The sequence below is a fragment of the Panulirus ornatus genome, chromosome 61 (assembly GCF_036320965.1).
Source record: "Panulirus ornatus isolate Po-2019 chromosome 61, ASM3632096v1, whole genome shotgun sequence".
In the NCBI taxonomy this organism is placed as follows: Eukaryota; Metazoa; Arthropoda; class Malacostraca; order Decapoda; family Palinuridae; genus Panulirus; species Panulirus ornatus.
In genome coordinates this window covers 3690347-3718139 of record NC_092284.1, presented here as the reverse complement: position 1 = coordinate 3718139, position 27793 = coordinate 3690347, and the positions used below count along the sequence as shown (strand labels likewise).

The window sequence follows — 27793 nt, the reverse complement described above, 5'->3', positions numbered from 1 at the left end:
CATTATGCCATAATTCTAACATTTCACTAGATAATGTTTTTGAGGAGAAATATTACATATAATTGACCTTAAAAGAAATAGGATATAATATCCGGATTTTTGAATCACATTTAGAAAAACGGCAACCTGGTGTTTGTTGATGTTCCCGCTGAGGCCAACACCTTCTGTGGTGTCCAGCCGACCAGGATGAAACATGTCTCGCCATAAGAGGTATTCCCAGGACGAGATATTAACCTGCTTGTCCAGACACTTCCATCATGGATCCTTCAAGAGCGACTTGCAGAAGAAGGCCGTGGAGGCGGTCGTACAAGGTAGGAGTTTCATGGCAGTACGACCCTTGGATGTAATGACCTGGTCGTACGACCCTTGGGTGTAATGACCTGGTCGTATATGACAGTACGACCCTTGGGTGTAATGACCTGGTCGTACGACCCTTGGGTGTAATGACCTGTTCGTATATGACAGTACGACCCTTGGGTGTAATGACCTGGTCGTATATGACAGTACGACCCTTGGGTGTAATGACCTGGTCGTACGACCCTTGGGTGTAATGACCTGTTCGTATATGACAGTACGACCCTTGGGTGTAATGACCTGGTCGTATATGACAGTACGACCCTTGGGTGTAATGACCTGGTCGTATATGACAGTACGACCCTTGGGTGTAATGACCTGGTCGTATATGACAGTACGACCCTATGGTGTAATGACCTGGTCGTATATGACAGTACAACCCTTTGGTGGAATGACCTGGTCGTACGACCCTTGGGTGTAATGACCTGGTCGTATATGACAGTACGACCCTTTGGTGTAATGACCTGGTCGTACGACCCTTGGGTGTAATGACCTGGTCGTATATGACATTATGACCCTTGGGTGTAATGACCTGGTCGTATATGACAGTACGACCCTTTGGTGTAATGACCTGGTCGTATATGACTACGACCCTTGGGTGTAATGACCTGGTCGTATATGACAGTACGACCCTTTGGTGTAATGACCTGGTCGTATGACCCTTGGGTGTAATGACCTGGTCGTATATGACAGTACGACCCTTGGGTGTAATGACATGGTCGTATATGACAGTACGACCCTTGCGTGTAATGACCTGGTCGTATATGACAGTACGACCCTTGGGTGTAATGACCTGGTCGTATATGACAGTACGACCCTTGTGGTGTAATGACCTGGTCGTTGACCTGACCCAGGCTCAGGTCGTTATACGTCAGGGGTCGTAATTGTCATGATTGAGGGTCGTCCTGTTGTTGACCACAGGAGGAGTCATGCCCAAGGGGTTGTACCGACGGAGATGAATTGTATTTGCAGAGGAATAGACAAACTGACGACTATTTTAAATCTTTATGGTATAATTGATGACCGTTTCCGGCGTTACTGAGGTAGCACTAGGAAAGGACAACAAAGGCCCCATTCGTTCACACTCAGTCTCTAGCTGTCATGTAATAATGCACCGAAACCACAGCTCCCTTTCCACATCCAGGCCCCACACAACTTTCCATGGTTTACCCCAGACGCTTCACATGCCTTGGTTCAATCCATTGACAGCAGGTCGACCCCGGTATACCACATCGTTCCAATTCACTCTATCCATTGTACTCCTTTTACCCTCCTGTATGTTTTGATGCATGTATGTTTATTTATCTGTATCATTGTAGAAGTGTGTGTAATATTGGACTGGGGGTCGAGAATTTGCTCGTAATAAAACAATGATGGTAATGTTGCCTTGAAAAGAAGTACGATTCCCCTCTAATAATCATTCTAAATTATGGAGTCACAAAAATTTATTAACAGTTTCTTTCTTCACTTGATTGCCTTTCTTTCTGTCATGGGGAAGTGTCGGGAAGAACTGAGCAATGGCCTCATTTGCTCACATTCCCTTTACGTTTGTCGTGTATCTTCTTCAGTGCACCCATACCAGAGCCCGCCATCCACAGCCCACTTGCAGCATGTCACCCCCTATATACCACAATGATTCAATTCATTCTATCTTATGCATGCCTCTTGCTCTTCTGATAACCCAGAGTGTGTTTCATATCCTTCTTACCCTCCCCCGACCCCACACTTCCTCCATGTCTGATGCAATTGATCTCCTGCATCGTTCTTTGCTCATCTCTCCATATGATCAGACCAGTTTAAGACACCTTGGTCAGCTCTCTGTCACATTACAGTCAATACATCTCTCTCCTGCACTGGCATTTTTTCCTGGTTTACCCACCTCATACCACACATCCTTGCACTGCACATTCAACCTCTTCCTTTCCTTTGCATTCAGGGCCCAAGACTCGCATTCATACAGCACTACATGGATAATTAAACCTTTCTTTGTCCTTGCAGACATTAATTGTTTCCTTCTAGATGCATGTTAATGCATGCTGAATGTTAGCTCCTTCTTCCACACTTTGATCTATATCTGTGCCCATAGCTCCATACTATACCATGTCCATTCCCAGTTACCTAAAGCATTCCAGTACTTCCCCACCATTTAGATATACTTATAGACTCTTTTTGGTCCTTGCCTCCACATTATTGCATCTCATTTCCTTACTTTTATTTGCATTTACATTCAAAATTTTCTTTTTACACACTCGCATAAACTCTGTCATCAGCCACTGGAGTTTCTCTTAGCAGTCTCTACCATGAGAGCTGGGTCATCTGCAAACAGCAGCTGATTCCCCTCCTGTGCCTCCCATACTATAGACCTACCCTTTTACTCGAAGACCTTTGCATTTACCTCCCTCACCAGCTTGTCCATAAAGATATCCAACAACCTTGGTATTACCACACGTTCTTGATGCAGACCCAGCTTCACTGGGAACCACTCACCCTTCTCACCTTTCTTACTCACTCACGTGCATTTTCTCTTTCAGAAAAAGAAAATCACCCAACAAGTCCTTGTCATTCTATTTCCACATTCATCAAACCAGTCTGGTTTTAAGTTTTTTGGTTTTATTTCCAGGTGGCCAGGATGTGTTTGTATCAATGCCAACAGGTTCAGGCAAGTCCTTATGTTACCAACTTCCTGCCGTCTTGGCTGAGGGGCAGGTGGCCATCGTTGTTTCACCACTTATCGCCCTTATCAAGGTACGTAGTATTTGTTTCAAAACTCGGGTAAATTCCATTCTGCACTCTTACACCTTTAACCTTAATGTTTCATATATGGGAATCATGTGCCTATACATTCTTTAATGTGTGACAGAACACTGGATTATTTGCTTTGACCTTGATATGATAATATTTCTTATACCGTGTCAGATCTGTATAGAAGTAAGGTGAAATAGATTGCAGTACCTAAATGCTACAATGAATTTAATGAATTGTATGAATATGCCTAGAAATACACATTTGAAAATGGCCCACGAAGAGTGAAACCAGAAGCTAGCCACAGTAGATGTAGTAGTATGTTTAAAGATGAGGCCATTTATTTTAGAGATGGTTATGCAAGATCCCCAGACCAGAGAGTGTTTCAGTCATGTCTGCACAAATTATTACGAACATGGATTATGAACATCTTAGGATATATGTTGTTGTGAAGGCTTGTTGATTATGTGACTTACAAAGATAGGAATTTCATCTGAATGATATCATCAAAAAGCCGATCGAAGGAGTGGAAGAGGTAAACACCTTATACAAAATTGGTAAAAATTTTTGAGAATGCATTCCTGTGTACAGAGTTTGGAGTATGTGCACTTCTCAGTTTCATATTTCGGAAATGGAATAGAATAAATGACTGTGATTAGCTGGAGAGTATCTGTTGTAGACATAATATTATTACTGTTACAGTATTGTTTAACCTCAGAGCCCCTTTAATGGGGCTTCTGCAACTTTTAGGCTGTTTTGCACTACCTCATTTTGTTCTATTTTTAGCTTTTGTATCGAAAAACCCGTAAGTGTGATACAGGCGTCATTGATTCATCATATCTGTAAGTTGTTTAATTCTGGATCAACCTCTCATTTGATTTTTTTAGTAAACTATTTCATGTAATTATTTCATGGATGCCTATGTAGGTTATTCCATTACTGAAAACTGTTCGCATGTGATATTATTTACCCAACTTTTCAGAGTATATTTGAGTCATTTCCATCACTCAGATCTGGTTGCTGTGTAAAGAATCAATGGTTTTAGTTAGTTTTACTCATTTGTGTTAAAACCTGTTGACGTTACTAAGTTCATTTGCCCCCCCCTACAGAAATAAATGATTTACCAGTTTATGGTATAAGAAAGTAAATTTTTGAAGCCGAATTGCTTTTCTTGTAATTGAAAGGTAGAGTCCAGAACATATGAATGAGAACCTCATTTGCTGTGGATGCGGGAATAAGAATTCCTTCCAGGTATCTCCCATGTGTCATTAAAGGCAACTAAGCAGGGCTCAAACCTAGGATGGGGAGCTGTAAACCTTCCTCTCTTGTATTGTCACTTTGTAGAAACAGGAACATGAGGTAAAGTATACTCGTCTAAAATAGAAAGATTATGTCAGCGGTTAAGGAAACTAATCTCAAGAGTAAGAGGGAAAGCATAAAGATGCTAGAGAAAATAGACTGTATTTTTTGAGAATGTGTGATGTTTGAAAAGACTGGACTTTAATCTGAAAACCATTTGGAGGAAGAAGCCAAGAGTAATAAACACTTTTCTCAACATTTGTAATATTTCCCTGTAGATTAGTGCTTCCAAGAACGGTTACCTATAATATTGTAACATTTTCACACTTTATAGTTGATAATGGAGTCAGATGTTACTTGACTTTACCTGCTTTTGGTTACACTGTGTGCAACAAGTCACCAAAGGCAAGGCTGTAACATTATCATTACTTCGAAAGGAGTATGGTCTTGTCTAGTACCTTCTTTCTCCAGAGGAATCCATCAATACCCTGATTCTGAGTGGAATGCAGCCCCAAAGCTGCTGGAGACCGATATAATGTGTCTTGTGGTTGTAAATTTAATCACAGTTGCATTTTCAAGTGACTTGAATTTACATTTGAATCACCTTAGGTCAAAGAAATACTATCAGCTCTTTTGCACTATTATGATTTGTATTTCTTCCCTTCCAGGATCAAATTGAGCACCTTCAAGAATTACGCATTGTTGCCGAGTCCATCAATTCCAAGATGACAAGCAAGGAACGTAAGAGAGTGTTGGCAGATCTACACTGCATGTCTCCTAACACGCGGCTTCTATATATTACACCAGAACAAGCTGCAACAGACTTTTTCAAGGTTTGTCGTTAGATTCACAATCGTTCTTTTTAAAGTTGATACCATGAAACTGACAAGTCATTATCACTTAATACTATGCTATCAGTGCTTGCCAAAGATCATAAACTGGTTATTGCACATGCCTCAAATTTGTTGATTCTTGCTGATGGTGCAAATGAAGATATAGATGTAAGACCCAGAGCTGAAAGTACTTTTTGTCATTCTAGATGGAACCTTGTTCTCTTAGGTACTGAATTAGGCTGTTTTGTTGCAAGTAGCTTTTCTTCTTTTCTTTCTTTCATACTATTCGCCATTTCCCGCATTAGTGAGGTAGCGTTAAGAACAGAGGACTGGGCCTTAGAGGGAATATCCTCACCTGGCCCCCTTCTCTGTTCCTTCTTTTGGAAAATTAGAAAAAAAAAAAAGAGTAGCTTTTATCATTGTGTTTAAGAGGCTGATGGTAACATTCCTAGATTTTTGTCAGATCTCATTCACTTTTGTGTATTTTACACTCCTTTCTACATTAATCTAGGGGAATCAGCTTCTCTGTGATTCCCCCTCCAGGTGTTGAAATCCTGCTAAAATCGCTTTCAGTCTATTTGTCTTGATATGTAGCACCCATTCTAATTCATTGGTCTTGGAGTAGATATATACAGGCTTTGCACCATTGCTCACACGTATCCTCGATATATGTCCTTTGTTAAAGTGAAACATGGGCTTCTGCACTCATAACATTTCCTCCTTTTTCGCTTTACATTCAAAATTGATTTGTCAGATGATACCACTGTCTCCATTCATTAACTTTTATACACAAAATTCTTTAATTGCATCTTTTGCCTTTAAAATATTCATCAAGTTACCTAAACCTTAATAACTTCCCCCCACTACATTCGTTCATTTCTGATGTACTTTATCTCCTCCATGTACCTTCTACAGTATTGCTATATGTTTCACTGGCCAACCACACCATCTTAAAAGATTCATCCATGGACATCCTTAATTATTTTTTTCACACATATCCTTCTCATTTTGATTCCCCATGCTATCCTCATAATTGGAACTTTAATGATTATATTGCCTGTTTCTGCTACTTTTAGTTTTCTTTTGCCTCTCTTTTCCAATATACAGTTCGGTTCATTGTTACACAACAAGATAAGGACACATATGCTATAAGGCAAGCTTCGTACACTCACTCCTCTTAAATTTTATCCCTTCATCACTGCATGTTGCTTTTGTCTGAGGCCATGTGTATGTGTACCTAATTTGGGGGTATTTATGTGGTAGACCTGCTGTTTTGAGCTAAACTTTTCAGATTTGTTAAGTTATTTTTCATTGATGATGAATGATATACATTGTTCATAACACTAAATTCATGTTTCATTAGGGTCTGCTCGATCAGCTCTACAAGTACAAAAAGCTCTCCTACTTTGTGGTGGATGAAGCACATTGTGTGAGTCAATGGGGCCATGATTTCCGACCTGATTACTTGCGTTTGGGGTTTTTAAGAAGCAAGATACCCACAATCCCTTGGATTGCTTTAACTGCAACTGCCACAGCCAAAGTAAGTGAAGTTAACATCACAACACGTATCACTCGAGTTGTCTACAAGTGCAATTAACTGGAATCTCCACTTTTAAGGATATCTGATTAGGATATCTATGATGGCAAATATTAGGTGATATGCCATACTCCTGTAAAATTTCTTAGTCTGTGCTTTCCAGCATTTTTATTTTCATGTTTCATATGTTTGAAAAATCATATTCTATAAAAAACAGATACAGTGTACATTCTGGAACATATATGAATTAGTATGAACACCATGAGACGGCACTTGGCTACCTTGGCTGAGGTATCCAGGTGCCCTGCCCAGGGTTCGAATTTGACCCTTGGTGTTCATACATTTGTCTGTCCATTGACATACAAGTAAATCAGATATCATTACGTTATGATATTAGGTTACAATATTGGTATCTCTTAGATCGGAAATGATATGAAAATGTCTACTCTTCAAAAGCATATTCAAAGCATCAAAGTAAAACTGAAGAGTACTTAGGCAATTACTGTGTCTTAGGTAATTTGGTTGTACGTGTGGTTAGAAGGGTGATTATTTGAATTAGAGCAAACTAAGATTATCACTAAATCTTGAAATTTTGATTTGCTGTTGAGAAAAATATTCAGAATAAGAACGTTGACATGGCTGCTATTTATCTTAACAAAAGGATGTGATGAACTGGACAGGGAGATTGTTAATTTTGTTTGTTTGAAGAAGTACTAGGAGTGCAGCTCTGTAAGGATCACACGATGAATAATTAGTAGAAGGTTAGAATTGAGGTCAGAGAGAGATATACATCTACAGGTTCATTAATTAGTTTTTAGATTTTGTATTTTTAGGGAAGCCAGTAACTTATTGATCAAATTCACAGGTTGTTGATGATATATACGTCCAGTTGAAACTCAAAAAGCCAGTGGCAAAATTTAAGTCATCTTGCTTCCGTTCCAACTTATTCTATGATGTACGATTTAAAGACGCTTTGGATGACCCATTTGAAGACTTAAAGGCCTTTGTTATTAAGTCACTGGGAGATGGTTGGGAAGAAAACAGAACAGTAAGTATGTCCCTTCAGTAGACCTCTGAAGTTGTTTTAGATATCGCATTTGCAACCACAAAACCCATTATTGGGAAGAGAACAAAATAGGAAGTATGTCTTTTCAGTAAACCCACAAGTAATTAGAGGCTTAACATTTGGTGTAGGGCACTTAACATGGTGGATAAGTGGCCTCTCTATTGGTTGACATTTAGGTAAATTTACAGGAGACATGGGGTTCCCATCTTACAGTCGAGTTACGTTCCTGACCCTACTCATGAGTCAAATTGTTCATAAGAATGATTATAAAGTATTAAAATAAATACCTATATCTGACTGTAATAATGTATCAGATATTGTATTATGTGGTGAGTTTTGCTTGTATCACATGGTTGGTGTGACTGTAGAGGGAAGCCATGTATCAAAGTTTTTTCTTTTATATTTTGAAGAAGCATGTATCTTAAAATTTCCATGATATTTTGGAAAAATACTTATCATAGACTTTTCATGTTTGTTCATTATGTAGATAGTTGTAAAGTTGCATTGACCATTTCCTTAATGTAAATCAGTAACATAGAGTAGATCTGTAAAGTTTCATCCGTTCTTATGTATAAAGATGATTTGAACTGTTTGTAATTTTCTTGTTTTCTATTCACTTCAGGTAAAGTCTGGTTGTGGTATAATTTACTGTCGGACAAGAGCTGGCACAATAGAGTTAGCAGATTTGTTATCCAAGAAAGGTGTCCCCACCAAGCCTTACCATGCTGGTAATTCTAAGTGTTGGTTGTATGACGTAGATTCATAGTCACTTTATGGTTGTGTGATATAGATTCTTAGTCACTTTATGGTTGTGTGATATAGATTCTCAGTCACTTTATGGTTGTGTGATATAGATTCTTAGTCACTTTATGGTTGTGTGATATAGATTATTGGTCACTTTATGATTGTGTGATATAGATTCTTAGTCACTTTATGGTTGTGTGATATAGATTCTTAGTCACTTTATGATTGTGTGATATAGATTCTTAGTCACTTTAGGAAGACTGAAAGCTCAGGTATTCATAGCCTAAAAATTTGAAGCCATTAACGCTCATCATGGAGAAAATAGCTATGGTGCTGTTTAAAGAGGGCCATATGAGCAACTTCACCGCAAGTAAAGTTTGAGAGTTTCACTACATCGATAGAATTTTTTTCAGAAACGTGAATATGTCTGTGCTTGTGCTTAATGTGATCAGTTTAATGTCACAGGAATGAAATATCAATATATTTTTGGATAGAATTCCTGTGTGATTCATTGGAAGTTGCCAGATCCACTTCTGTAATGATTATTGAATGAGTTTATGCTTGATGTGATCTGTTTGATGTCGCAGGAATGAAATATTGATATTTTTCCATACTGCACTTGTTCACCATTTCCTGCTTTAGCAAAGTAGTGCCATGATCAGATGAAAAGATGACACTCATTTGTTCACAGATTTGCTCACAGATGGGTATAATAGATAGGATTATTTATGCTGGGAATGAGTTTTCCTTCTAAAGAGATACAGGAAGTTAGAGTAAATTATGTAGCGAAAGCAGTTCAAGAAAGTGGGGTGTGGTATAATGCATCTGGTGTCAGCTTGGACTGGACATAGATTAATGAAACTGTGAATGAGTTCATGGATTGTACAGCTGCAGGAAGGGAATGTCAGAAAGAAAGATTCAAGTAGCAATCAGGAATTATGTTTTCTGAAAATTTGAGATAATTGATATATGTGGTTCATTATTCTTAGACAAGAAGCCCACAGGTATTTGAGTCTGAGGTTAAGATGTACGTAGCCTGGATCTGACTCATAACATGAAGATGAGGGGTTTTGTGATATTTAGTAATGCAGTGTAAAAGAAACGGTGATAATCGAACAGGGCAGTTTTATGAACTGATGTAAAATTTTACTGAATGTTAGCAGTGAGGTAAATGAGAGTGAAAGATTGTATGTCATAAGATTCTGTAAGGCAAGCAGAGCACTAGATTATGACAAGAATGCAAAATGTGAAAACAGTATTATTGAACTTGTATTTGTTGGTGATAAGCAACCATAGCAGTCAATATAAACCCGTATACCTCTACTTTCTGCCTAGCAGCCCATTACTGGTGCCTCTTGTAAGACACACACATCACCACTTAGTAGTGTTTCAGCGACTGGGAGCATAGAATGCACAGGCTACAAAGCTGGTTCTAACAGATCTTCATTGAATTTGAAGGTCATGATAGTTATGTTACTCTCACGAGTTTTGTATGAAGCACATATCTGGTATGTTATACCTAATTTTCCGTACTAGCTTTTTTCATACTTGATTGCAGTTTCCCACTTATACAAGATAGGACCAGGAACAGATGAGGAAAGTCTGCATTTGCTCGCATCCATTCTCTAGTTATCATGTTTAATCCACCAAAGTAATCATTTTTGTAGCAGGCATATGCCTGGTATGATATAGTAGATTTTCCAGACTTTGAAACCCATAGTAATTATGCTACTCAAACCAGTTTTGTATAAGCATTTGCTGTAGTAGGTGCAGCATAGTAGATTTTTGTGGATACTGAAGCCCTAATGAATTATGTTATTCAAAACAGTTTTGTACTGTATTAGGTATGGTTTAGCAGAGCTTAGACATGGAAACCATACAAGTTATGCTACTGTAATCAGTTTTATGCTAATCATATACTAGGTGTAGTGCATAGTATTGTCTTCAGTAGATCTCATTCTTTATCTATAATGTTTATACAGTATAGGATAAAAGGCCTGCAATTGCTTGTTAAGTATTTTGTGCCTTTGGAACATTAAAATATTCATATATATTATACATGACAGTTAGAGAGTGGATTTGTGTGAATGAGACTGCCTAATTCTGGTAGTACCTTACTAATGAGGGAAATGGCAAGTATAAGTGGAAAAAATAATGATATCAGGTTTGCTAGTAGTGAAACACATTAGTTTTTCACTGTGGTTAGGTAATTGGCTGCAAGATATACCGTACTTGAAATGTAGTTATTATCTCAAGGCAGTGTGGTAACCGCTCTCTTTTCTTTGGTTACTATTACAGGGTTAATAAACAGGGAACGAGCTCAGGTGCAAGAAGATTGGGTGGATGGCAAGGTTCCTATCATTACTGCGACTGTTTCATTCGGTATGGGAGTTGACAAAGCTTCAGTCAGGTAAGTTGTAAATTTCAGCAACTTTATTATGGCAAATAATCAGTAATTGATTTGTTCCATATCATTCCTAATTGTTTTTTTCATGCACATTTGTTTCTTCCACCTTTGCGAGGTAGAATCATCAACTGGTTATAATAAGTCCTTGAAATTTCTTCAAAATGCCATAATGATTATGATTACAGTAAAAACAGTTGTTGGTATAACACTTGATTATTATTTTAATCGTGATAACTTATGGTTTTGAAAACAGTGTACTTTCGATAACTTACGGTTTTGAAAACAGTGTACTTTTGAGATTACTTGATTGTTGTTGACTGGATTGGAAACAGGTTTGTGGTCCATTGGAGTGTCCCACAGTCCATGGCAGGCTATTATCAAGAATCAGGTCGTGCTGGCCGTGATGGGAAGCCATCATGGTGTAGAATTTATTATAGTAAGAAGGAAAGGGAATCCATATTGTTCCTACTAAGACAGGTAAGAGCAAAGGTTTGGGTAGCTGTTGCACTTATGTGCTGAAGAATTTAGAACTAGTTTTCCTCTCTGCAATATTTTTGATATTTTGAAAGCCCAAAGTTTTTTCTTTCCCCAAATTTCAGATTCATGTTTTTTATTTGTCATATATCCTACAAGTTTTTCACCCCTCTAATAATGCAGTTTTACTTATCATAATTCACCATGGTACTTTGGCAACAAAATATCTCTTTAACAGCTTAGTGGAAAAGAAGTGAACAAAATTGTTGTGTTAATTTGGCTTTCTTTTCTTGTAATTTGAGTAACATATACAGGTTGAATGCTGTAAGATGGGTCTTTTTGAAAAACCTTGTTTTTCCCCACAGGATGAGAAAAAAGCAAAAGTGTACGGTAAGCCACACAAGGAGGACCAAGCTAAGACGGCCATAAAAAGCTTTGAAAATATTATCAAGTTCTGTGAAGTGCCAATGTAAGTATAATGTTTTCATGTAATTGTTCATGTTTGATTGATTAGTTTCTATTTTGAACTGTGTAACATTTTGATGACATTATATTTAGATTTGTTTCAGGCAGCTTAGTTTTGCCCATGTTAAACATTCATTTTTTGATGCTTTTAATTTTTTCTATCACTTGGTCATTGCACTTCGAATTTATTGCTGCATATGTAGCTGTAAGTTTTCATAATTCAGAGGATTTTTTTGTGATATTTTTTCAGTTATATGCATGGATATTGGCTTTGTGATGCAGGTAAATATAGATGTTTTCAGTCATTTTTAAACTTGATATGCAGTGACAAAGCATATGTTTGAATTGCAGGCGTAGAAAATATTAACATGAAGCAAAGAAACTTTATGGAATCTACAGTTGTACAAATTAACAAAACAGTATTGATGAATCTTCAGAAAAGATTGAAAATACACACTTCAGGCTTTTTGACTATGTAGAACTGTATGATTACAAACCTTAAGTGTTGGTACGGATTACTTATGTTAATGTTGGCTTTTTTCCTGCTGCAGGGAACTAGTTATTCCTTACTTAATTTTGGCTCTAGATCAGATGCTAGAGACCTATTTGGCTTCAGTCATACTTACAGCTGTATTATGACAAATTTCCAAAGGAGATTATTGAGGATAACCGAAAGAGACTTCATAGAGAAGTACAGAGAGTGTCGAGAAAATAAGTGTAAGGAAAGTGTAAGTACACTTAAGCAACGTCATGTGTCGTCAGATTATGGGAAGGATACCTGTCATGAAATGTGACAGTAGGCTGATGTAAGGAACGAACAGAAACGTGAATGACATTAGGATGGGAAAGGCTGTATGTGCCTACCAGATTTGAGAAATGCAACAGACCGTTGTAATCATCCAGGATATATGGTTAGAAGTAGGGCCTAAGGGTGCATGAATAATTTTGGATATTCTCATATTAAACGTGGCACTTGATTAAGGAAGCACATAAGTAGCGAGATTTTTATAGAGGCTTAGCTTGAGTCTTGGTTTGAAGATGACCTTTCCTGGGGAGATGTTACGTTGTGATGCCGATCATGTTTTCCTGATTTTTGGTTAGTCGCGATGTATGATCCAACCATATTGTTGGAAGTTCTGTGTGTTTGATACCAAGAGGTGTTATGTTTGTCCAGCAAAAGTGTGGAAGTTAGTTCTGGTATTTAATAGTTATGGAATGATGTTTCAGTTTGGTGTCCATATTTGGTATACATGTTGGATGTGGAGGGAACAAGAAAAAGGGGAACCAAGGAGATGGAAGGATGGAGTGAAAGACACTTTGAGTGACTGGGGCTCAAACATGCAAGAGATTGTGAGGTGTACAAGGGATAATGCAAAATTGGAACAGTGTGGAATACAGGGGCAACATGCTGTAAGTGAGCTGAGCTAAGTTATATCAAGAAGTCTGGGTAAAACTACTGAAAGGTATGTGATGCCTAGTTGTGGATCGGGGCTCTGGTTTTGGTGCATTACACATGTGCAGTTGGAGAGTGGATGTCAGTAACTAAGGCAGTTTCTTCATCTGTTCTGGCACTACGTTACTAATGTGGGAAATGGAGAACAGCTATGATGGAAAGAATTTATCTGTCAATCTATGTCGTGATACCTGTTCCCTCTGGGAACTCCCATTAAGGTGGTGGCCATGGCAAGATAGTCTTCACTTATCCCTGTCCTTGCATGCCTTTCTTACATATTACGTGTATATATATATATATATATATATATATATATATATATATATATATATATTTTTTTTTTTTTCTTTTAAACTATTCGCCATTTCCCGCGTTAGTGAGGTAGCATTAAGAACAGAGGACTGGGCCTTTGAGGGAATATCCTCACCTGGCCCAATTCTCTGTTCCTTCTTTTGGAAAAAAAAAAAAAAAAAAAAACCGAGAGGGGAGGATTTCCAGCCCCCTGCTCCCTCCCCTTTTAGTCGCCTTCTACGACACACAGGGAATACGTGGGAAGTATTCTTAATCCCCTATCCCCAGGGATATATATATATATATATATATATATATATATATATATATATATATTTTCTTTTCTTTCAAACTATTCGCCATGTCCCGCATTAGCGAGGTAGCGTTAAGAACAGAGGCCTGGTCCTTTGAGGGAATACCCTCACCTGGCCCAATTCTCTGTTCCTTCTTTTGGAAAATTAAAAAAAATGATGAGAGGGGAGGATTTCCAGCCCCCCGCTCCCTCCCCTTTTAGTCGCCTTCTACGACACGCAGGGAATACGTGGGAAGTATTCTTTCTCCCCTATATATATATATATATATATATATATATATATATATATTTATTAATTTATTTATTTATTTTGCTTTGTCGCTGTCTCCCGCATTTGCAAGGTAGCGCAAGGAAACAGATGAAAGAAAATGACCCAACCCACCCCCATACACATGTATATACACACACGCCCACACACGCAAATATACACACCCATACACCCCAACGTACACATACATACACACACACAGACACACACACACATACCCATGCACACAATTCACACTGTGTGTGTGTGTGTGTGTGTGTGTGCCTGTGTGTGTCTGTGTCAGAGGTGCAGGAAACAAGGAAAAGCGGGAGACCAACCTAAAGGTGGAAGGATGGAGTGAAAACGATTTTGAGCAATCAGGGCCTGAACATACAGGAGGGTGAGAGGCTTGCAAGGAATAGAGTGAACTGGAACAATATGGTAAACATGTGTAATATTTTTTTTTTTTCTTTTCATATTTCAATGCTTTTTTCCATATTAGCAGGGTAGTACCAGGAACAGGTGAAGAAAGGCCACATCCACTCACATCAGTTATTTAGCTGTCATGTGCAATGTACTGAAGCCACAGCTTCCCATCCTCCACTAGGCCTCAGTCCATTGACAGCACATGCATGCCTTTCACCTCTCTGCATATTCAGGTCCTGATCATTTAAAATCTTTTTCACTCCATCCTTTCATCTTCAATTTAGTCTCCCCCATATTGTTGTGCCCTTTACTTCTGTAACATATATCCTCTTTGTCAGCCTCATTCATTCTCTCCATATGTCCAATCATATCAATACACCCTCTTCTTCTCTCTCAACCACACATGTTTTATCACCACTCTTCTCCTTACCCTTTTATTCCTTACTCGCTCAAAATTTTTCATTTGCAAGATATGTGATGCTTCCCAGATTCTGCCTGCTTGTGGTTATGCTGAATGAAAAGTTGTGTCGTCATCTGTTAATGAAAGGGATTACAGTCTCATTGAAGGACTTCTCACTCCAAGGGAGTCCATAATTTCCCTGCTACTGGAAGTAGTGCAGCCTTGAAGATCCAGGAGCCCCTTCAGGGAAAAGGGTCCTGTGGTTACAAAATGACAAGAAAGAAATATGTATGGATTATGTGTAAGAAATATGTATGGATTATGTGTTATATGAACAGTTACAGGTTGTTACATATTGATTTGGGTGATAGTTGTGACATATTTTTCGTGTAAAAATAAATATACCTTTTCTTCTGTTGACAGTTGCCGGCACAATTCTTTTGCCCAATACTTTGGTGATGAGAAGCCTAGCTGTAAGAAGAACTGTGACTATTGCTCTAATCCTCGGGTGACAGAGAAGCGGGTAGAGCAGTGGAATGCAGCAGTGATTCGCAAGTCGGAGTATAGATTTCAACCAGTTGCAATGTGTAATGATGGTTATGAAGACCCTGATTTGTATGGTGGAGGAAGAAGAGGTCGGAAAAGGTAATGTAATGAAAGTTTATGTATAGCAGAATATCGAATGATAACATGCAGTGCTGTAAGGTTTTTTATGATATGGTTTTTCATCATTTTATATTCACCAGCATTATTCAGGTTGCAGGCTAGATCATTCTCTTCTGTCAAAGCAGCTAGGTGCCCTGTGGCAAGCCCACACGTATAACAGAGCACAGGGACGGCTGAAATCTGTAAAGGAGTGATAAATGAGGGGTCCTCTTGGAGCAGGAAGTCCATTGCAGAGCACAGATAGAACCTTCACATTAATGACTGAATGCTCATTACCTCATTGCCTTGCACTCGTCTCAAAGAGACATAAACACATTATCACCATATTCTATGACCTCTGGTCCTGCCCAGTGGATGTGTCTGACTTTTTATGCATTGTGGGAGCTCCAAAGCAGGGACTTGTGGGGTAAGAAGGTAAGGTAAGGTAACAGAGCATCGACATGCTTGGACTTTCATAACAGCAAGTTTTTAAGCTGTTCACATACTTGAGCTACTATTTTTTTTGTGTGGGTTATACTGAGTTTTCCAGTGCTTATTTGGGAAGCTGTTTGTGCCTGACATACGCCCAGCACATATTCGAGCTACCATTTTTTCGTGTGGGTTATACTGAGTTTTTCAGTGCTTATTTGGGAAGCTGTTTGTGCCAGACGTACACCCAAATGCAACCACATCCACAATAATACCTATAGAATAGAAGGAGAACAGCAACATTGCACACTACAGAATGGGTAGGCTGAAGAAAGGTGAAGCCAAGAGATAATGAGATGGAAAGCTGTTGATTTCCCTCTAGTTAATAGAGAGATGGAGGATGAGCCGTCTTAGTTCTTTCCATAAAAGACCTTTCTTCATCCTATAACCCTCCTCATGCCTACACTAATGATGCCACTTGATGCTCATCAGCTCACTTTCCTTCCCATCCTTACTTTGATATGCATTCTTTTTCTCTCACTGAACATGTTTTATCGCTTAATTTGAATTTATGAAGCATTTTTGGATGAATAATCTGTAGTCTGATTGTATTCAACTGTGCAGAAATGCCATTTTTGTTCAAAGCAATTTCTGAATCTCTCTCATTTCCTCCTGCCAAATTGTTAAGCATCATAATCCAACATTGCTGTCACAAAGGCGTATTATGTGAATGCTTTTCAACACGCTCTCATGAAAACCCTGCACAGTGAACATTACAAAGGCTTCTTCTCAAAACCTGGGATTGTTGTCTTGTGCCACACTTATTTTTCTACCTTGTGGCTATTTCAGTTCTATAGGGATCTCATACTCCCACATAAGGAGTACTGTTTGTATATCTCAGATGAGGCTTTTCCCACCTGCCTTTTAAGCAAGGGTGAAATCTGAAGCCGTATGCCTCATTGAATCTACTGCTGTTGCCATTTCCTTCTGTCTCTCATGATATTGTTTCTCTCTATGTACAGAATATTTCAGCCACTGCTTCTGTGAGCTGTCTGTTTGTGTAACGACCCATAGAACCCAGACCCAAGGCATGCGCCTGGCTCCTTTTCCCCACAGTTTTTATGTGGAAACTAGCTACATGAGGATTGGTCATTATGATCCCTCTTTTCTTTGCACAGCAAAGAAGAATGTGTGGTTGCATAGAAGTACAGAAGAAAAGCATGTCTCGTATACATTTTAAAGAAGGGTTTGGAGCATGTTCTAGTGGTCACCTCTCTAAATTTGAGAAAATTCATCTGTTATGTTTTTTTCAGGGAACAGGATGAATATGAGCAAGAGGGAGAAAGGGAAAATGAGTCATCTGCTATAGAGAAAAAGGAAAGAGCAAACATGATAAAAGAACAGTTTGCTCTTCGTCGTGGTAAAGGCCCTTCCAAGCCGTCTTCATCATCCTATGCTAGTCGACTAAAAGAACAGAAAGAAAAGGAAAAATTGGAGAGGGAGGAAAAGGATCGAGCAAAAAGATCAAAGCTCACAAATGCAGAATTTACTTCAAAGATCGTAGGGCTCAACATTGGAGTAAGTTTGACGATGATTGTTGAAAGTTTACAATTATGGCAGTATTTTATGAGAAAAGACTTTTGCTGCTCTGATGATTGATTTTTAAGTTACTGTTTCTTACTTAATGTTAAGGAAGGACATTATATGAATATGCTGTACATAAGAAACCAAATTTGTAAGGTTTTATCTCGAAGTAATGCATTTCAGTAGTAGTATGATGATGCTAGATTGATGTTTGGCTGTTAAAGGAAAGATGTTTGGGAGTTATCATTGTGTGTTTTGTGTAGTAAGTAGTATGTAGTTGATTTATGAGAGGATGTTTTTTCCCTTCTTTTGGAGAAAAACTAGTTTTGGATCATAGGGTGGGGGAGGGGGCGAAAATTCTGGGGGCCTTGAAGAATGTGTGGAAGTCGAGAACATTATCTCGGAAAGCAAAAATGGGTATGTTTGAAGGAATAGTGGTTCCAACAATGTTGTATGGTTGCGAGGCGTGGGCTATGGATAGATTTGTGCGCAGGAGGATGGAGGTGCTGGAAATGAGATGTTTGAGGACAATGTGTGGTGTGAGGTGGTTTGATCGAGTGAGTAACGTAAGGGTAAGAGAGATGTGTGGAAATAAAAAGAGTGTGGTTGAGAGAGCAGAAGAGGGTGTTTTGAAGTGGTTTGGGCACATGGAGAGAATGAGTGAGGAAAGATTGACCAAGAGGATATATGTGTCGGAGGTGGAGGGAATGAGGAGAAGAGGGAGACCAAATTGGAGGTGGAAAGATGGAGTGAAAAAGATTTTGTGTGATCGGGGCCTGAACATGCAGGAGGGTGAAAGGAGGGCAAGGAATAGAGTGAATTGGAGCGATGTGGTATACCGGGGTTGACGTGCTGTCAGTGGATTGAATCAAGGCATGTGAAGCGTTTGGGGTAAACCATGGAAAGCTGTGTAGGTATGTATATTTGCGTGTGTGGACGTATGTATATACATGTGTATGGGGGGGGTTGGGCCATTTCTTTCGGCTGTTTCCTTGCGCTACCTCGCAAACGCGGGAGACAGCGACAAAGTATAATAAAAAATAATATTCAACAAGTATTGATATGTTTTAGTGATCTAGAATTGTCTGTTTTTATCAAACATATCATTCCTTGCCTTATTATATAATCATGAGGTAAATTATAGTTTGCAACAGAATCATTAAGTTAGCCGAATACTTTCTTTACAAAAACAATGGATTATGATGAAAGATTTGTGTACGATTATTCAAATAAGTGTTTCTATTTGTCCTTCGATGAATAAGGCTATGAAAGATTTAGTACAAAATGGTGCATATTTAAAGTATATAATGTTAACTTACGCATGCATACGAAAGTAAATTGGTGTCGATGGGGAGAAGTTTTTTGAGCTGTGTGCTGAAAGAGGAATAGTACTTGGGAATACTTGATTTAAAAAAGAAGCATACATATGTGGGATGAATGGGCATTATTAGATTGTGTGCAAATTGACAGATATGCAAAGGAGTGAGATGGTAAGTGGGAGATGCTTTGAATGGGGAGCTTCTGAATGATGTAGGTACATTCTTGTACTGTAAATTGGTATCAGACAGATTTCAGTGAAAGAGAACTTAATGTCTGTCTCATATAGCCTTGGCAAAACAAGATAGCACCTGACAAAACTGGCATGTGATTTCATTTTGGGGGCATTATCCCACTTTTCAAAACATGAATTAGAATTCTATTTTTTTTTTTTTTTTGTATTTATACTTAGTCGCTGTCTCCCACGTTAGTGAGGTAGCGCTAGGAAACAGACGAAAGAATGGCCCAACCCACCCACATACACATGTATATACATAAATGCTCACACACACACATATACATACCTATGCATTCAATGTATACATACATATACATACACATACATACACAGACATATACATACATACATATGTACATATCCATACTTGCTGCCTTCATCCATTCCTGTCACCACCATGCCACACATGAAATGGCACCCCCTTCCCCAAGTGTGTGCGAGGTAGCACTAGGAAAAGACAACAAAGGCCACATTCGTTCACACTCAGTCTCTAGCTGTCTTGTGTAATGCTCCGAAACCACATTCCCCTTTCCACATCCAGGCCCCACAAAACTTTCCATGGTTTACCCCAGAGGCTTCACATGCCGTGGTGTATAATAGAAATATAAATACTTTTATAAACCTCCTCTCTTTTCTCTCCAATTGGGTACATCCCATTGTAACCATTTCCTCGGGGAGGACTCAACCCTGTGCCTTTAACTTTGTTAGTCTCCGCTCTTGCCTGAAAAAGTCTGCTTACATGTTTAGCTTTTAAAGATTTAGTCTCTTAATCATGTTTATACATAATCATGTATAAATGCAAGAATGTCACTCATTTGGAGGTGATAATAGTTAGATACCGTCAGTGTATCCCTCATTTTTATTTTTGTCACCTAGAGGGCCAACGTACTTTGTAATCCTAAATGTGAGCTATCATTTAGCTTTGGTATATATTTGTATATTGTGGTTAACCCAGCCAATGATGATGTCCTAGAATTTGACAGGTTGGAGATTCTTATGCATATGACAAATATACCTCTGAGAGAAAATGTCACGACCAATATATATTTTTCGCTTTGCATTGATTATAGACTGTATGTTTAGAACAACACATAGGTCAGTGATACAAATTAATGCTTTTTATAAACCTTTCAGACTCGAGAAAGTTACCTCCAGATGTTGTCCCAAGCATTAATGAAAAACTATGAAACATGCCGTGACTCAGCACCAGTTCTTAGCCACTTGAAAGAGTCTGATACGGAAGATGTTGCAGTGAAAATGGAATACAACATCTTCACATCTACCAATGTCATGATGATGTACCGCAAAGGAATGATGTCGTTGGTTAGTTGAAATAATTCATATTTGGTCTTTGTGAATAGGAATAACCAAAATAAACCATCTCCAGTTGAATTGGTAGTACATACTTTTTTGTTTCCTAACTTATATTACAAGTTTCCTAAGGATCATCAGACTGAGTGAAGTATGGTACACATGTGAATCCCTGAACAGTTTGTTAACATGAGCCTACATGTACCACAAAATTGTGAGTACAAATAATTCCCTATTTTTTCTTGTTTTTTTAATAGAAATTAGTTGTGATGTCATAGTCTGATTGTCATCCCGTCACCCATCATCCCTTTATTATTTTGTTTTTTTAAATGTTGCTAAGAGGCATGATTCTGAAGTTCTGTAAAGATCACTTGAGATGTAGGTGGCTTATTGATATGCACAAGCAGATGAGGGGGTTGCATAAAGGATCACTACCTCGCTAATGTGGGAGACAGCGACGAAGTATAATGATGGTAATAATAAAGGTTAGATAAAGTCATACTTTTTATTATGTTCATGTTACCTCAGCATTATATCTGCACCTCCAGGAACTTATATGTAACTCCCTGGCCTGGTTCCCTCCCTTTATTCCAAGATCAGGTCATCCAAACAGCACAAAACAAAGTTCATATAGCCGTTATAGGAAGCATCTAAACCACTGCCGTAGGTCACCTGCATGTAGAGACTCAAATCTCACCACTTCAGACACAGTTAGATATGACAGTTACATAATTTACCACAGTCACACATAACCCCACTCATCCCTATCATCTCCTGAAAAACCACCCATCCCTTCCTCAAAATAAAAAAAAAAACGGGAATAGCCTCAGACTCAAGTCTCTCTGTCACCAAATTCACCTTGTATCAGCCAAAATGAATACAGCTAGACACAGCCATGCGTAAGTCACCTGCCAAGCACCGAACAGTTGGCCTAAACGCTATTTTCAGTACAGCCCACTCAAAAGTAAATGCTTTTGAAACTGCACTACCAAGAAAAACATGCTGTCATGCCTCAGATCTAGTCACTGCCCAGCACTACAGGTATATGCCATGAACTCAGAATTAGACCCTGTATAAGGCCCTCTTTCCTTATGCCATCACCATCTCAAAGAAGGCACAGAACATTCATTTCTTGGCTTACCACCAGTAGCTCAGATCCAAAGATCTTGGCCATCGGAGGTTACTGAGGTTGTGACTGGACCGAGCTGCCGGTGGTAAGCCAAGAACTGAATGTTCTGTGCCTTCTTTGAGATGGTGATAGCATAAGGAAAGAGGGCCTTATACAGGGTCTAATTCTGAGTTCATAGCATATACCTGTAGTGCTTGGAGTAATAGGGATTCCCCCAATAGAATCCTAGGACTATGATGGATAGGATGTTGAACTGTCTCTCTTATTAATTATGGTTCTTAAGAATATAGGTTTCTCATCTTATTTTTGATTTTTGTGACCTAAATGATTTTCCAATTTGTTGAGTGAACAGTCGTGTCACAAAGTGTAGCTATGCTTGTGTGTAAGAGTCTGACATTAGAAATACTTTTATTTCAGATGATGAGCATCAGAAAAGACACGAATGCATGTTCATTGCGAAAGGAATTGGCCGAGCATGAACCACAGTTAAGCCTTGGTCAGTTAGCTAAGCAGATAGAAAAAGATATTAAGGATAAAAAATCAGCAGCTTCAGGCTTCAAAAGTGCAAGTCAAGTGATGAATGAAAATGGCAATAGTGTCAAGAAGAAAGAAATCCCTAAGCTTAGCTCCAGACGTGGATTTGCGTTGAAGAGATCGCCCAATCATCAGACTTCCTTGGATTCATATTTTTGTAATAGTAACAAAAGCAAGGAGATTGATAAGAAAGGTGATCATCAGTTGTCAGAAAGCGAATCTGATATAGAGGGAGCTGGTAGTGGTGACAAAGACAATAAGGAGAGGATTAACAGTGGCCATTATGATGAAGAAATGAAAGAAGTTCATATGTCTGATGAGGATAGCAGTTATGACCCAAATGAAAATCAAGAATTCTGTATGGATGAAGTGCCTCTATCCGACCTTGACTGTGGTGATAGTGACGGTAGTGAGACTGTTGTTGTTGGTACTGGCAGTGATGTTGGTGGTGATATAGAGGCACATTCGTGTATTACTAATGACAATGGGGATTATAGAAATACTGATAAACCGGGGTATAAAGATGATGATAGTGATGATGGCCGGCCCTTTGATGTAAAATCTGAAAATGTATCACCCATTGATGAGATCCGTAAAAGAGGTACTGTTAATTCCAAAAGTGAGGGGGACAAGCATTCAGATGCTATTACACGTAAAGGAGAGAGTGTAGTAAATGAACTACCCCAAAGATTATACAAAAGTATTGGGGCTGAAAGTCCTGGTAACATATCTGATAATTCAGAAGGTTTGGTCAACTTTGAGAGTGAAAGTTCAGTGGATGTAGCCTGCGAATAAAGAAAGAATACGCGCAAGTAATTCATCAAGAAAAACAAATAATTTTATGGATTTTCATGAAGGTAAATATGCTGACTTTGAAGCGATAAAGAATGAGCCAAAGGTTTACCTTTCACCACAAACTGAATCTTTTGAAGACTGTTTGAATTCCAAATTTGAGAGAAAAGAACATAAATCTGTTGCTGAAACAACTTGTGATGAAACAAAAGGAGTGAAATATGGAAACAAGAAATCAAAGATAGATAACTTATTTAGTGATAGTCAGGATAACATGAATAAGTTTGAATCAGAGAGTAAGCGAATTAAATTAGAATTTCATGAGTCTGAGAAGAGATTTTTGGGGGATCAGAATGATGATGGAATCCCTAGATCTTTTGTGAAAGAAAATGAAGATCAAGCTAATATTTTAGATGAATGGAAGAGTAATGACTCCAAGCACCACGAGAATAGTGTTGAAGAAAGAATGAAAAGGAAAGAAAGGGATAGGTACCATGCTGCTAATGGCAAAGATAAGTCAAAGGGCATAATTAGTGATTATTATAAAAGTGAAAAGAAAGAAAAGTACAGAAAGCATATTGAAAAAGAAGAATGGCAAACAAAGGAAGATCAGAAAGAAAATGCAACTGGTGATAGGTGTAGAGAGAAAGAGAAATCAATGAAGCATGATGACAGACATGATAAAAAAAGACATGAGGCAGAAGAAAATCAAAATATAAGTGCGGACAAGGATACAAGAAATTACTGTGCAATCAGTCACTTGTGCAAAGATGATTATAGAAAAAGACATGCTGAGGGGAGTTATGAAGAGGAAGAGGAACACAAGTTGATGCAGAAAAGCTCAAGACTAAAAGAGAAAGTTGATACATCAGAGAAAGCAAGGCACTCAGAGAAATCTTCAGGGGGTTCGGAAAAATGTAGGAGCAGTTTAGAGAAATCAGAGAGGGGTTCAGGAAAATCACAGGCAGAGTCACAGAGGTCTCAGAGGAATTCAAGTAAGTCTCGGAGACATTCGGGAAGTTCTCAGAAGGATTTTGGTGAGGCGTTGAGGAAGTCAGATAAGTTTTTGAAAGATTCAAAGAGGACTCAGACAAATACAGAAAAATCTTTGAGGGATTTGGAGAAATCTCTACAGAATTTAGAGAAATTACAAAGGGAGCTCGGGAGATCTGAAAGGGATTCAGAGAAGGGATTCAAGAGGAACTCAGAGAGATCTTGTAGGGATTCAGAGAGATCTCAAAGGGATTCAGAGAGATCTCGAAGGGATTCAGAGAGATCTCAAAGGGATTCAGAGAGCTCTCAAAGGGATTCAGAGAGATCTCGAAGGGATTCAGGGAGATCTCGAAGGGATTCAGAGAGGTCTCGAAGGGATTCAGAGAGCTCTCTTGAACAAATAAGTAATAAGGATCATAAAAGGAGAAGAAACTTGACTTCAGATAGTAAAGTTGTTGGTTGTAATGATGACGAAAGCTCATTGAAAGTTGAATATGATGATTGCATAATTCCAGAAAAGCAAAAAGTAAAAGATTTATATAAAAAAAGAAATAATTGTGAGGACACTAATAGATCTGGTTCAGCTAAGTTATGCAATAGGCCTTCATTACCTGTAACACAAGAGAAATCCAAATGTCCTGTAACTTCTGTGCCAGTGTCAAGCATGAAGGAAGTGCCTACGTATGAGAACAAGAAACAAGTTGCAGATTGGGTTGTTAAACATCTTATGCCACATTACAAAAATGGTGGCATAAGTAGGAAGGACCTTTTCAAGTCTCTAGCCAGGCAGCTTTCACATGATGTGATAGAAATTGGACTTCATCAAGGTAAGATAAGATATATTTCATCAATTGTCAGTAGACTTAGTTCAAAATGTATGTAGAAATACTTAAGCTTGGTAAAAATCATTATAAATTTGATTAGACAGTGTGACAAAACATATATACCATGGTAAGTGGTATAGTTTGTCAAAGATAGATCACAGATATTTAGTTCGTAGGTATTGTTATTGCTGTTTTATTTTTGTATTTTTATCATTGTTTCTTATATTAGTGAGGTAATGCCAGGAACAGATGAAGAATGGCCTGCTTTCCTCATGTCCACTCTCTAGCTTTCTTGCTTCTTCCTTTGTTCCTTCTTTTGGAAAGTAATAACACAGAAAGGGACAGTTTCCAACTCCCTGCTCCCACTCCTCATAATTGCCTTTTATGGTATACATGATGTACACGCATAGCATTATTTCTTCTCTGTCCTCAGGGATTTCACTTCTAATTGCCTTAGAAAAATTGGTTCACCCAACATGGTAAATTTTATCAAAATTTGAGATATTAGAAAAATTGATACGAACCATGTAAACATCCCAGTCTGTTTAAACCAAGAAATTTGTAGGTATTCAAACCTTGATGCAATATGTAGGCATTTACATCGTGGTGTACCACCATCATTTAAAGTCACCATATACCCAGAGACCCATTGGGTTATCATTCACTTTCATTTTCCTCTGTTTTGCATCTATGTCTGATGATATATTTAGAATTGCTCTGTATGGTGCCTTGATATGTCCACTTATGATAATTGGTCCTTATTATGGCCTTTCTTCATCTGTTCCTGGTGCTACCTCGCTAATGTGGGAAATGGCGATGAATTATGAAAAGCAATGAGAGTTGTTCTTATTGCCATGTGACCTCCACAGAACCTTCCTTATTTACATTGCATAATGTGTCGGGGCATGTAGGGGAATATGTGATATCCTCCCACCATGTTTTTTTTTTGTGGATAACTGAACGTTGGGGATATTTCTGTGGGTGAGATAGAGTTACAGGTGACATATGGAAATGAGTTAAGGAACCACTGATCCCTTTAACTATGTGTGGGGAAAATATCCCCTCCATGTGGAGTTAGGACTTTACTAAAAGTAAATTTCATAGGTAGTTTGGACTGTGCTGATCATGTGGGTGGGGGAATTTCTTTTTGAGTCTTTAATAGGGGTAGAAAGTTACTAAGTCAAGGATGAACTGTTTTGTGAATTTTTTTTCAGAGGGGAAATGAAATCTGTTCTTTGTGGGATAGTGGTAGATAATCTCGTATTTAGGTATATTTCTTTTTTTCTTTGGGCTTCTGAACATAGATCATGTTTATTGACTTATGCCCTTTTTTCGCAGAGGAGGATGCAGTCAAGAGATACATTGAAGACTTTTTTGGGAAAGTAAAAAGAGTTACATGTGAAGCAGATATTGCTTTTCAGTGATATGTTTTTCATATGATAGTTCCTCGCAAAAACTCAAAGATAGATTTAGGAATGGCAGGTACATTCAACAGCAGTGCACCGCTCACTAGAGCCACACTGGTAACATGCACACTTTGTGGTCCAGAGTTAAGTTTTGTTCCAGGTTAGGGTAAAGTCTAGTTGGATTCTCAGGTAGCATTTTGCGAATACCACCTGACCCTATTTTTAAAGAATGACAGTCTAGAAAGTATTTTTTATTGTTATTTCAAGTGTATTATCTTTTTTTGGCACAGGTCGTTGTTTTGAATAGTAATGTTCATGCAGGTGAGCCTTTTTGTAACCACGTAGTTGTACTGTAGAGTGAGGGAGTTTTACAGTCATCCCTCCTTTTTTTCCTTTGCAGGTACCTACATTCTTACATAACTATTTTTTGGGGAGGGGAAGTTTTGAATAATGTAAATAATCTTTTACTTATTTAATGCACTAATGTCACCAGACTACACGTGTACCAGGTCACATCACAGTTGAAAAGTCACCTTTGTTTTTATTGAGGCCTGGAAGACGAGTAATAGATGTTGGATTCTGGTGCCTTAGTTGCCAAAAGCCCAAATATAGGACACATGAGTAGTGCTTTGGTATTGAATAGGCAGTTTGTGAGTAATAAGCTTATTTGGCAAAGGAAATTACATGGACATTCTGCAGTCTTAGTGTTGTAAAGTTGTGGCTCAGTTAAGATTGTTCTGAAGAAAGTCATACAGACTTGATTGCTCTGCCAAAAAGAGAAGCTCAGTAATATTTCGAGAAGGCAATCTTTTCTCTCAAGAGTATTGTTTCTCGTCTTGTAAAGGATGACAAATCCATAACCTCCTCCTAACATAGTTACACATCAGAACACGATGATTAAGTAGAAATTCATTTACCAACTAAGCGATTAAGCAACCATGAAGAAAATGATTGTTTTATACTACTTACCAAAACATTACTTAGGCATCTAGTGTTATGTTTAGGCACAATTGTTTCTTAGGCTTGTACAGTTTATGTTACAAGAGGTGTCACCAGACTATGCCTGGTTGAGATTACACCATAAACAAAGAGTCTTCTTGAGCACGGCTGGACTATCATCAGCAGACAGAAGAGAGTACAGGTTTGTTGAAGAACTGCTTGCTTCAAAGGAGACCATCCTATCCTCTCTACAAAGTGTAGTGCAGCCTTGAAGCTGCTCGTGTCCCTGAGATTATAAATGATATGTGAAAAGAAAATATATTGATATATATTGTTTGTTTGTTCCTCACTGTATTGCAAGGGCAGTTAGTAATTACGGAATTGTGTGGGTATGTATATGTGTAATTACCTATTTTTAGAGTACAAGGAGGGAGATCTACTCCGGCGGGGTTCCATATGTTGAATTTCAAGTGATCATATGAGAATGTATGTGTGTATGTGTGTGTGTGTGTGTGTGTGTGTGTGTGTGTGTGTGTATGTGTGTGTGTGTGTGTGTGTGTGTGTGTGTGTGTATGTGTGTGTGTGTGTGTGTGTGTGTGTG

At 38.4% G+C, this 27793-nt stretch overlaps 1 protein-coding gene across 1 annotated transcript; it reads left to right on the top strand.

The window, feature by feature from the left end:
* Positions 1-116: 116 nt before the first annotated feature.
* On the top strand, positions 117-27793 carry LOC139767464 (uncharacterized). Its single transcript, XM_071696875.1, is given in 15 exon segments — positions 117-311; positions 2975-3099; positions 5064-5228; positions 6592-6768; positions 7631-7813; positions 8454-8559; positions 10874-10985; positions 11315-11459; positions 11822-11925; positions 15475-15696; positions 17439-17703; positions 20399-20587; positions 22122-23029; positions 23031-24850; positions 26186-27793. Coding segments are annotated over 15 exon segments (4725 nt in total). The 5' UTR covers positions 117-193; the 3' UTR covers positions 26272-27793.